At 36.0% G+C, this 13,047-nt stretch overlaps 1 protein-coding gene across 1 annotated transcript in view; it reads left to right on the top strand.

Annotated features, from left to right (window-relative positions):
- SLC15A5 (solute carrier family 15 member 5) overlaps positions 1-12,701 on the top strand; it is a 71,091-nt gene extending 58,390 nt beyond the window's left edge. Inside the window, exons 8-9 of the mRNA XM_036458677.2 lie at positions 7,451-7,559; positions 12,510-12,701. Coding sequence (XP_036314570.1) covers positions 7,451-7,559; positions 12,510-12,657 — 257 coding nt within the window. The 3' untranslated portion in view covers positions 12,658-12,701. The remainder of the gene's footprint in view (positions 1-7,450; positions 7,560-12,509) is intronic.
- Positions 12,702-13,047: the final 346 nt, after the last annotated feature.

The following is a 13,047-nucleotide window of genomic DNA, read 5'->3' as shown; positions in this document are numbered from 1 at the left end:
AGGAGAGCTATGAATCTCAAATGAAGCATTTAAATCAGGTTACTGAAAGGAGGAAGGAACGAAATTAACATTTATTAAGTGTCAGTTACATGCAGACCTTGCTGTATGCATTTCACAAAGATATTATTTCATTAAATCTTTACAGCAATCCTTTGGTGGTAGATATGTGTAGCCCCACCATATACAAGAAGAAAATGAGCACAGAAGGTTATATTGTATAAGTTGCCTAAATCACATAGCAATGGTGGCTTCCCGATACCAAAGCTCTCTTCACTGCACAGGGTTTATTTCCCGTGACACCTCAGCACATCCCCCCTGGAGAAAGACTGCTACATCTTTTTAATTGCATACTTCTTCGCTCCCAAGCAAAAAGCATAGATGTGTCTAAAATAAACTGAGGTATAAAATTCATTTCAGTTTTGTCTCATCAACTTTGGATTATTGATAGATATGAGCATTAGAAAAACTAACGTTAAAAAAAGAAAAGTAACCAAGTCTGAGGAAAATAATTGCTTACTGTGCCCAACTATTATTTGAAAGATTCCAAAAGGCACATTTTCAGATTTGAAAACTTCCATTACATTCAAAATTAAATAGTAATTAATAAAAAAAGAGGAAATATTGTGGTTTTTTTGTCTCTAAAAAATTATGGCAGAAATCTACCTTGAATAGAAAGCAATATGCTGTAGCACTGAATATAATGCCATTTGTGCCTAAGGTGAGTGAATTTTAGGGTTCAGAATAGACTACTATCCTTACTTAGAGTATGAGGGTTTCCAAAACAATGTCTTAGGACAGTTTCATGAATAGCATATGATTTTCAAGTTTTAGTGTTGAGGTTCTTATCCAGGTCTTCAATTGCTGAAGAAAAGTTGGTTGTGATGAAAAACCCTCCCTTTTTGTTGTTTTAAAAGAAATCAGAAATGCAAGTCTTAGAAAATTTTTTCTCAAGATATTGCAAGAACCCGACTCCACTAGCATCACAGGAATTTCACCCATGCCATATGCTGCCAACAGTTTCAGCTATCTCTTGATTTAGTATCATCTTCTTTGTAATTATTACAATTTGGTGATTAAAATTACATATCAGATATTACTGATCATACTTCTCCTTATGGCTTATTCTTCAGTAATAAAAATAATATTTCCTATGGTTTATATTTCCAGACGAATTTCAGAATCATTTTATCAGTTTTCTCCAAATTCTATTTTTAATAAGTAACACTTGGTAAGTTAATTTTAGAAAAAATATAAAGCCTTTATAATATTTCATATCCCATCAACACCTACAGCATAACTTTTTTATTTATTCAATGTTTAAAAATTCAGTTTAGCAAAATTTTCTTCTTATATATTCTGAACATTTCTTGTCAGAGTTATTGTAGGAATTTTATGCTCATTTTCTTTTTGCTGTTATGAACTGAGTCATTTCCCCTCATTACAACTCACTAAGATAATCACTATTACATAAGATTATTAATGTTTGTCTTCATCTTGCACTGAACTTCTTTGAAAAATATATTTTTATTGATTTCAAAGAGGAGGGGAGAGAGAGAGAGATAAAATCATCAGTGGTAAGAGAATCATTGATCAACTGTTTCCTGCATGCCCCCACTGGGGATTGAGCCCACAACAGGCATATGACCTGACTGGGAATCGAACCATGAACTCTGGTTCATAGGTTGATACTCAACCACTGAGCACACTGCCAGACCTTGCACTAAACTTTTTAAATTTATGAGAGAATTTTAGTTGATCTTTAGGTTTAAATCAAAATTATATAATCTTAAGTATAATTTTTTAAAATTATTTATTTATTTGAAAGAGGGAGGAGGAGAAGGAGAGAGGAGAGAGGGGAGAGAGAGAGAGAAATTGACTTGCTCTTCCACTTATTTATATATTCACTAGTTGATTCTTGTATGTGCCCTGACAGGAATGAACCCATAGCCTTGGCATATCAGGACAACGCTCTAACCAATGAACTATCCAGCCAGGGCTTAAATATAATTTTGATTCATATTTCCAACATTAGCTCTTACGTTTTGTGTCTTTATCAGGACATATAACTTCTAGAGTAATGGTAATACCAGAAGAGAATCGCATTTTATCTTGCTTATGATCTTAATATTAATCTTTATTTTTCTAATAAGCATATTTGTAGATTTATAATTTTAAAGTTATTTTTTAGTATAAGAAGACTTCTATTTCTTATTTTCTGATATTTAAACAAATCAGGTTACATTTTATTGAATGCTTCTTTTTTTAATTTTATTGAATGCTTCTTAAACAGCTCTTGAGATTGCCTTTTGATTTTCTTACTGCTCCTGCCATTATATAGTATATTTAATTAATAGATTTTTAAATTTTAAATCACCTTTACTTAAAAGAAATAAATAATACTTGATAGCATCAATACTTGATGATCTTTTTGCTACACTCTGGAAAGATCTAAAGGAAAGATTCATTTCTTCCATAAAAATTGAAAGGTGCATTCAGGACCCAATGTCTGTTTTGCAGATAATTCTTTGTAACTTTTCCCTACTATTTCTTGCTATTATGTTTTTCATTTCTTCTTGGTTCAATTTTGGCAATTAATATTTTCCTAAGTATTTATCCCATTTTTATGAGATTTTTTACATTAATATAGAACACTCATCACTATACATTATTGTCTTCTCTACTTTTTTAAAAATATTTTATTGATTTTTTACAGAGAGGAAGGGAGAGGGATAGAGAGTTAGAAACATCGAAGAGAGAGAAACATCAATCAGCTGCCTCCTGCATACCCCCCCCACTGGGGATGTGCCCACAACCAAGGTACATGCCCTTGACCAGAACTGAACCTAGGATCCTTCAGTCCGCAGGCCAACGCTCTATCCACTGAGCCAAACCAGTCAGGGCTTCTCTAATATTTTTTGTCATACATTCTGAACAGATTTGTCAAGGGCTCTTGTTACATTTTTTTATTTTTATTTTTTGAGTAATGAATTAGCTCTTAGGACCATTAAATCTACTATACTTTAATATATTGATTTTCTTCTCTCATCTTTATTTCCTTTCATTTTACTTCCCTTAGACTTATTTTGTAATTTTCTTATGTTTAATATTTACCTCATTTATTTTCAATCTGTTAACAAACAAAACTCAACTGAGTAAATTTGAAGATCTAATTGGCTTGATTTGTGAATCAGGCAGTATCCCATCTAGTAGATAAAAAGGTGCTCTGAGCCTGGTTGGTATGGCTCAGTGGTTAAGCATCAACCTATGTATCAATAGGTCAGGGGGATTCCCGGTCAGGGAATTGGGGTCAATCCACAATAAAAGGTGTGCAGGAGGCACAATAAAGGACGTGCATGGAAATGATTCTTTCTCATCATTGATGTTTCTATCTCTCTCTTCCTCTCTCTTCCACTCTGAAATCAATTTATATATATATATATATATTAGAAGCCCTGTGCATAAAATTTGTGCACTGTGGGGCGGGGGGAGTTCCCTCAGCCCAGCTTGAGCCCTCTCACAGTCCGGGAGCCCTCAGGGGATGTCCAACTGATGGCTTAGGCCCACTCCACCCCCCAAGTGCATGAATTAGTTCATTTTGTTCACTAGATTCCACACATAAGCAAAATCATATACTTGTCATTCTCTAACTGGCTTATTTCACTTAGCATAATACTCTCCAGGTCCATCAATGCTCTTACAAAAGGCAAGATTTCATTCTCTTTTTTTATAGCTGAGTAGTATTACATTGTATACATGTACCTCAACTTTTATATACACGCATCAACTGATGGGTACTTGAGCTGCTTCCAAATCTTGGCTATACTAAATAGTGCTACAGTGAACATAGAGGTGCATATATTCTTTCAAATTAGTTTTTGGGGTTTCTTTTAAAATTAACAAATAACTATAACTGAACAAGAAATATTTGGGGGACTTCAGAACAAATATTTTGTGTGTGGTATTATCTCAGTTATCTAGCCTTATTATTAACTATCTACAATAGTTATAACATTAAAATGTTTAACTGGGGTTCACTGTGAGCATTAACAAATGTCACTTACTGTTCCCCAGAATCTTTATAGGGCACGTTTTTTCTCATATTGTTAATCTTCCTACCCAACCAACCTAAGATTTGAAGAAGTTTAGCTGGTTCCATTCTAGACCTAAAGTGTTCTCTTTATCTCCTTTGCAAGGAAACTCCTGATTTCCATCAGCTACTAGAAATGGCAGATGAAAAATGTCACAAACGTGAATTATGACAATAAAAGTTTATAAGCTACTAAAATAAAATTATAGTACCTAAGAGCTGAGTCAACTGACAATGTTAAATGGAACATTTTACAACCAGTCCTGGGATAATGATAAAAAGAAAAAAGTGTAGCACACAGAACATGAAGAAATATCTGACAGGAAATGGGCCCAAGATCAAGCTCAGGCTACCTGCTTTTGGAACAGCTATCTTAAAAGTCAGCATGGGGACGAGATCACCTAATGTTTATGGACTGCCTCCTCTGTGTTCAACTGTTGATATCTATTATCTCTTTTACTTCCCAAAACAGCTCAGTGAGAGAGCTATTATTGTATTTTAGAAAAAAGAAATCAAGGCTAAAGTGGTCAAGTTGGGCAAATGCCCAACAACAAAACTGTTAAATAATAGACAATATTGACATCCAAAGACTCTCTGACTCCAAAGCCCTGCTCTTTCTATAGCTTTTTTTATACCCAAATGCTACCTCTTTGTATAGATAGATAATCTCTATATAAATAAAGCAACTTTTAGGTTTTATAAAGAATCTCTCTTTCCAATTTGATGCTAGTGTTTGTTCCACACTATCAATTCAGGTGATGGTTCCATTTACCTTGAAGCTCAGCATGTAAATTAGCTACACAGAGAATGTTAAATTATAGTTAAATAAGGCAAAAATATAAGGCTAACGTAAAGATCAGGATTAGGAAGAAAGCTGAACTCTGAAAATGATATTTAAGGAGGAATATAGGCGTGTTATCAGGAGTTTGGATAGGTGATAGGGCAAACTTTCATTTTATTTTTAAATAACTTCACTCAGTTTATTTTGTCTTACTCAAAAACTTCCACTGCCTTTCTCTAGCCTTTCTAGTAAGACATTCTTCCGTCATCCCAAATGCCCATAATACCAAGTCATAGTCCTTCTCATCTGTGGATACTGAGGTGGCCACCTCAGTATCCCCAGTGACAGACAAAAGCACACTGGCATGTCCCAGGGTCTGGTGCTGTCTCCGAATAAACCAGTAGTTGCTCTAATTACATAATTTTAGAAATATTGTTTTATCTTTAAAGATCTCATAGAAATTATATTCTTTTCATTCATCTGACTTCATTATAATGTAAAGATAGAATTTCCAATTACTTACTATGGACCAAAATTCATGCTCCAAGAAGAATTAATGTCATGTTAATTCTGAGGCATTGCATACTCTGTGCAAACTCCTTTTACTGTAGCCAGAGAAACACAGTGATCAAATGATATAATCGAATGACATGCAAAGTGCTGATGTGAAATGAAAAGGGCAGATATATGATTGGGATATTAATTCAAGAGAAATAAGAAAATAGGACTGTTCGAATAGCTTCGCAGGATGGATTAGTTCTTTCTGGAAATATGTGTGATGTTATCTCAACATGGACTTCCATTCCAACTCCCCCCCCCCTTTAAGTATCAATACAATCAAATGCTTAGTTTCTACAAACACACACACACACACACACACACACACACACACACACACACAACTAAGAAAGATACAAAATATTCAATGGCCAGACCTAGAGAAAACATTAGTGAAACTGCTCCTAAATATCAGATAAAGGCATCATGTCAATATAGCAATAAAACCATAAATTTCTATTGTAATAGAACACAAATTAATAAAATGTGAAAGTAGAACTTACAAAATAGCTTTAAACTCAATACCACATTTCATTTATAGGTCCAAGACTATAATGGACAAAAGCTAATTTTCATGGTTGATCCATAATAATAGTCATTGAGAAGTTAAATGACAGAGGAGAAACAGCTTTAAATGGGAAGTGGCACAATTAATCACAACTGTCATACTTATGCACTTGCTGACTATCAACCTTGAACAGAGCATTTAATTCAAATCCCATTTAAAAGTATGCACTGTCAAGGGAGAGGCCAAGAACCATTTTCTAGTTCAGGAAGCAACCCACAATCCATGTGCCAATGATGGCACTGAAAATCAAATCTATTGGCATATAGACTGATTTCTCTGATCCTACACCCTCTTCACAACCCATTGTAGGAGCTGCTCCTATTAAAAAAATAATAATAAAATGCCAGAAACTTTGACATCTGACTTTTCAAAGATGATCAATTTCTGTTCTCATTATTTGAAAATATTCTACACATGCAGAACCCCAATTGAATTGAAGCTCTCTTTTGAACACCCTTTTAAACATTCTGAAATACTATGTATCTGCAACGTATTTGTTAATACTAGGATCTCACTGCTGTTTTAAAGGCATTACATAGAATGACTATTGCATATATAACATAATACAGTATATTTCATACAATGTATTAAATAATATCTCAAACTCACTAAAGAAAAACTGTATAGAGAAAGAAATGATACACAGATAGAGATATTGATATAGATGTTAATATATAGGTATAGCTAAAAATAGAGATAATAGAGATAGAAAGATAAAGACAGAATGATAGAGAGAGAGATTTGGATATGGAATGAGAGACAGAGTTATAGCAAAGACCCAAATCAAAAGTCAAAATTTAGGAGCAAAATAAAAACAATTACCTTGAATCCTAAATAATTTCACATTTACTTATTTAATAGTTTCATATGTACTAGTTTGATCAGAAAGAAGTATTAAATTGAAGGAATTACTCACCAGTTCAAGAAAATAGTTTCTGACAATCAGATTGCAAGTAATTATAATAAAATAACACTAGATTTATTTAAGTTGTCAAAATAATGTAACATCTAGCATCTACACATATTATCTCAATAACCTTACAATTAGCATATGCATCAGACTACCTGGTCATGGCAAATATTTTTCATTCATTTAATGTATATTTACTAAACAGTCCCTACATGCCAGCCACTGTTCTACATACTAGACAGGAATAAGACAAATGTGGTTCCTGCAAATTAATAGGATAATCAGGGTTACTTTTACAGCCCCGTTCTTCTGGCCCTTACACTGTGTTATGTAAATTAAGTTTTTCTGACCTTGGGTGCTTTGCTTGTCGTTTTCCTGTTATTTACAGAATTAAATAAATTTTGACAATGAGTTTCAGATGAGCTTCTTTTTTTGCTTTGTAGGTATTATTGAAGCGAATAAAGCTCTATGAATCGTGGAATGATAAAATATTCACAGAAACTTACAACTCTGCTGTTGAATAACAATTACACTTATTCCAAACAGGCAATTGGTTTCCAAACACATTAAACAAAGGCAATTTAGAGAGTTTCTTCTTCTTCTTGGCATCATTAACATTGTTGAACGTCCTGGGATTCTGGAGTATTTCACAAAGGTAAGTATGTGTGTGGTAAAATGAAAACTTTCTGAGTTCAAGAAATATCGACCTGGGAACCATCACTGAGCCAACGGGAATCCTGTATGACCAGACAAATTAGCATATTAGAGAAATCTAACAGATTATTCAGAGCCAGAAATGTCCCACTTAGAATTCATTTTTTTCATCGAGCCTTATAATAAAAACAGTTCTTTAGTTGATTTTACAAGATGTTCTAAAGCAAACTTTTCTTCTTCCATTACGTAGTACTACTTTAGAATTAGAAATAACTATATTGGTAATAAAAGAGAATGAATCATTATCATTAAAAGCAAGTATCATTAAATAAATAGCTATGATGCTTAAGATTCCGATTCCATCCAGGCCTTTGAATCAGCAGTAACCATTTCAATGTCAATAACAAACTGGGAAAAATCATTTAGCCAGTCACCTGAGACCCTTCAGTGGCTTCATATGTTTCATCTACCATTCATCCATCCATTGCCAGTACTTCTCTTTCTCTTTCTCTCCCTCTCCTCTCCCTCCCTCCCTCTCTCTCTCTCTCCCCGCCCCTCCCCCTCTCTCTCTATCTCTCTCTCTCTCCCCACATGTAAAAATAAAGACAATAATAAGGACCTCTTATGGGCTTTAGGGACATAAAGTCTTATAAAGATTCTAGCATAATACCTGTCACATAGTGGGAACAAAACAGATCTTTATTTTCCTCACTTCCCTCCATTCATTTATACATTTAATCAAGTTTACCCCATCCATTATCACTTCTCCCTTGCTTAAATCATCCTTTTACCCACCTAGTAAGTTTCCTTTGGAGCATCAGTCAGTGATAGGTATTGTGGTCAATTAGAAGGATACAAAGTAAATGAGTCAATAATGCAGAGTGCCACCTCTGATCCTGCTCTCACGGAGCATTTGGTCCAGTATATGAGAGAGGTGGGATTAACGGTCAAATCATACAGAGGTTGTATCATAGAATTGTACACTTGAAACATAATTTTCTTAGCCTATGTCACCCCAATATTTTTAATAAAAATAAAATAGTCAAAAATCCAATGAAAAACATCTGAATAGCTGCGTGAGTTTCATCATTTCTTTCCTTCCATGGTGTACATTATCAAATTGACCCTCCACAATGCGTGATTTCCCTAAAACGCCTATTTCATTCTGAAATTGAAAATAAAATAATCAGTCTTGCAGAAGGATCTAGCAAGAATATCCCCAGCTTTGTAATAAAAATAGACTCAGCAACAAAAACTGAAGCTGAAGCAAGGCCTCTTTCCCCTCCATCCATTGGCTCCAAGCACATGGCTGATGCCCATCTGCCAATTCTCACAAGCCTGTACTATGTCTCGATGTTTGCTTTTTCTCCCACTGTAAGAGTTGACCCTTGTCTGTTTTGGCGTAGTTTAATAGGCAATCTCTAAGGTCAGCTCAGTTGAATTCAGTCCCACAACTTAGCTGCACTAACCTCAGGGAGCTGTTTAATCTTGCTAAACCTCAGTTTTTTCTTTTGTAACATGGAAACAATAAGAATAGCAATTGTGAAGTTGTAAGGATGAGTAATTGCTCAAAAAGTTAGTGATATTAATAATAATGGCCTCATACTCTGCTCTATGCTCCCCTTTCCCTCCTTTTCATTCTTCTAGACGCATGCTGAGGTGTGGCCACGTTGACCATGATTATGAGCTGAGTTCAGGTAGAACTAGCCCTGGAACCAGAGACTATTAGCTCAGGGAGCTACTCGCTTATTCATTCATCCATTCATTCAGCCAGCATACTAAGCACTGTTCTAGGAACTAGAAAAATAGAATTGAAAAAAAGCAAAGCACCAGTCTACATGAAGCTGGCATCTAGTGCTCAAATTAAAATATGTAAGTGTGATTCTTGCTCTGTGGTTGTCAAGCAAATGAGTTACCATAAAGAAGTGGGATGCAGAGGAGGCAAAACTAAAAATATACAAAGCACCAGAGATTAGGGGAACCAAGGGTGAGAACGAACTAAATGATAATATAGGGTTTATTTAGAATGAATCTGATTCTTACTAAATCTTCTTCATCTCTTTTCTCTTTTAATGCATACTTTTTAAGGGAAGGGGGAAAAAGAGAGAGAGAGAGGATAAAACAAGCAGGAAGGGGAAAATATAATTTTCCATGTGTCTTAGCATGCTAGGTACACACAGATAACCTCATTTTATATCTATTACCTCCCTGTTACACTATACTTAAAAAACTAAAGAGCCCTGGCCAGGTAACTTGGTTGGTTAGAGCATCATCTCAACATGTCAAGGTTGCAGGTTCAATCTCCTATCAGGGCACATCCAAGAGTCAACCAATGAATGGGTAACTAAGTGGAACAACAATTTCTCTCTCTCTCTCTCTCTCTCTCTCTCTCTCTCTCTCTCTCTCTCTCTCTCTCTCTCCCCCTCCCCCCCCCCCCCTCCCTTCCTCCCTCCCTCCCTCCCTTCTCTCTCTTTTTCTTTCTGACAACCCCTTTACTCTCATAGGTAGGTAGAAAACCAGTCACTTCCATTAAAGTGACTATAACCACCATCACATGTTAATCAGCCACTCCAAAGGGAAAGAATGAGTGTCACATATTAGAAGAAAAAAGAGTTTGGAAATTTTGCCTAAAGAGATTAAATAGCTAGCACCAACTATTAGAGCAAAGGCACATATTGCCTTGGGTATGTGTTGCCCATTGGGATAAAATGGATCAACCCAGAAGATCTAGGCAAGAAACTGTATGGAAATTAAGGTGGGACTATCAGTGACCTCAGGGAAAAGTGCGTGACTCTGATTTATTTCTATACTGATATTTATTGTCAAATGCTAACGAACAACAAGTATGCAAAGAAACAGGAGAAAACACAGGTGTCTCAGGGACCGTATTGTGGAAACATTATGTATGAGTCAGATAGTGTTTGGTCACAATACACATCCAATCACAATTCAATTTTTATCAAACACAAAGGTGTTCAGAGCCAGATAACAGCAATGGCACATTTATCAAGAATAGGACAGTCCCGACCTATTCTTTTCCCCCAAGATTTTAAGGACAGTGGATTAATTATGAAACAGCACCCTCATCAATATACAGGTGTCATTAGGTCTGTGTTAGCACCAGAGGGCAACCCCCATCACCAAGGTTATATCAGTGTGATGCCATCCTGATGTAAGTCTGAAATCCATCCTAATCTTGTCAGGGTCACCTGAGTAGAGTTATGATTTACCCATGGATGTCAGGCCAAACTTACCTTTAATTTGTACAAAAAGCAACAAATGCAAAAACAATAAACAAACAAAAAAACAAGAGCTTCCTGACTTTGTATAGAGTCTCTGCAAAGAAATCTGAAATAGAGAAATGGTGACATGTCATACCTGAGGCTCTCCAGGTTGTAGGTGAAGTAAGTAGGCAGAAAAAAAATATATCTTCTTCTTGCTGAAAAGTATTAGAAAAACATGTCTATAGTACTTAATATCAATACCTACCCCTCATTGGATGCTAACATTAACAGGTGTTATACATGTTTCCAGGGGAGATGGCAAAAGGGTGTTTGTTTTATAATCAACTACAGGCCTGGTCCACGAAATTCGTGCACTCAGGGGAGGTCCCTCAGCCTGGCCTGCACCCTCTCGCGGTCCAGGAGCTCTCAGAGGATGTCCAACTGACGGCTTAGGCCCAGCTTCTGGCTAGGGGCACTCCCCCTATGGCAGTGCACTGACCACAGGGGACAGCTCCTGCTTTCAGCATCTGCCCCCTGGTGGTGAGTGTGCATTATAGCAACCAGTCATTCTGCCATTCAGTTGATTTGCATAGTATCCTTTTATTATATAGGATGTTGTAAAGCACATCAAGTTTATATCTATCATTGCACTTATTTTGTCAGTTATGCCAGTAATCTTTTGTGTATAACCTATAACAATTGAAAGTGGCATAAGTCAGTTATAAATGACCATGAATATTCTTCTCTTACAGTTATTTTTAGCAACATATTAGGAAGGAAAAGAAGGTGAGATCAGCTTTGGAAACCTTCACAGTCAAAATAGATGTCTTATCCCAGAAATTGATATGTTCTTGATAAAATTGGACTTACAATCCATATTCACTTCTTCATTCAATAAATAAATATCAGACATTTGCTTTGTACCAGGTACTGCTCAAGGCACTAGGAAAAAGCGGTGAACAAAGCACTTAGATTCCTATTCTCCTGAGGCTTATGTGTTTAAGAAAATTGTTTGCCTTTAGAGGCAGCAGGACATAGAATGAAAAGGCCAGAACTCCAAGTAGAAATGAGTTCTGATTCCAAATCCAGACTCTGCCAACCACTATTCATACAAACCCTAAGCAAGTTATCTCACCTTTTAGAACCTCAGTTTCCATGCCTGTGAAATGGGATGATTCCATCTTTCTAGGGCTGTCGGGAGAATTCAGAAGTTAGGGTGAGCATAGTTAGTACCCTAGCATGGTACTTGGCATTTCGAAGACACTCGGGAAAGCCAGGTCTTTCTTGGGTCAAGGTAGAAGACATACATTCCAGAAATATATCCAAGGATTTTTTTTTTCTTCAACAATGATGTTTTCCACATAATCTCAGCATCAACTTTACAAATCCCCACTGCATCTGATGAACCTTACTGGTGAACCCTGGCTGCCTCCAAATCTGTGAAGGTGACAGGGTCTCACACTTCACTTTCTCACTGTCAGACTCACAGCATGTTGTGAAAGAGCACCACCTAAAGATCTTTAAGAGATACCTTCCTATGCACTAAATCGCCTTTCGTTGGTTATAAAAGACTTTTTGGTGAGCGGTGCTCTTAAATAATCATCACTGTTGTGCCAGTATCTATGGCTCCATAATAAAAGGTACACAAGCATAGGAGGAAAGCAAATGATTTATCAAGTCATCTACATCTGGTCCTAAAAAAAAACCTTTTTTTCTTTATTTTTTAGATATTGTAATCTAAATCATTTTAATGCCCAGATCATCAGTGTAAGTCATCTTGAAGAAACACTTCTCCTGCATGAAAAGTCTCCGAAACTTTATGGCAGTACACGGGAATTTTCTTCCAGGATTGATCTCTGGGAGACAGCCCTCTGAAACTATATTTGATTCCACCTATCTTATGAGCAAAGTATTCAATGTTTTCCTCAATGAACACTTCATGCATTTTAGTTTGAGCTGATACGTATGGAGTGCCTTTATGAATACTATTTTGTATATTTACAAAGACTAATTGTGACTCTAATAAATCAGTATGATTTTGCTTTAATATGCTATATATTAGAATTAATACAGTAGCCCTAACTGGTCTGGCTCAGTGGATAGAGCATCGGCCTGCGGACTGAAAGGTCCCAGGTTCGATTCTGGTCAAGGGCATATACCTTGGTTGCGGGCACATCCCCAGTACGGGAGGCAAGTGATTGATGTTTCCCTCTCATTTATGTTTCAATCTCTCTATCCCTCTTTCTTCCTCTCTGTAAAAAACTA

Source organism: Pipistrellus kuhlii, unplaced genomic scaffold (genome assembly GCF_014108245.1).
Source record: "Pipistrellus kuhlii isolate mPipKuh1 unplaced genomic scaffold, mPipKuh1.p scaffold_m20_p_3, whole genome shotgun sequence".
NCBI classification, from domain to species: Eukaryota; Metazoa; Chordata; class Mammalia; order Chiroptera; family Vespertilionidae; genus Pipistrellus; species Pipistrellus kuhlii.
The sequence above is the reverse complement of the archived record's forward strand: the minus strand, read 5'-3'. Positions and strand labels throughout refer to the sequence as shown.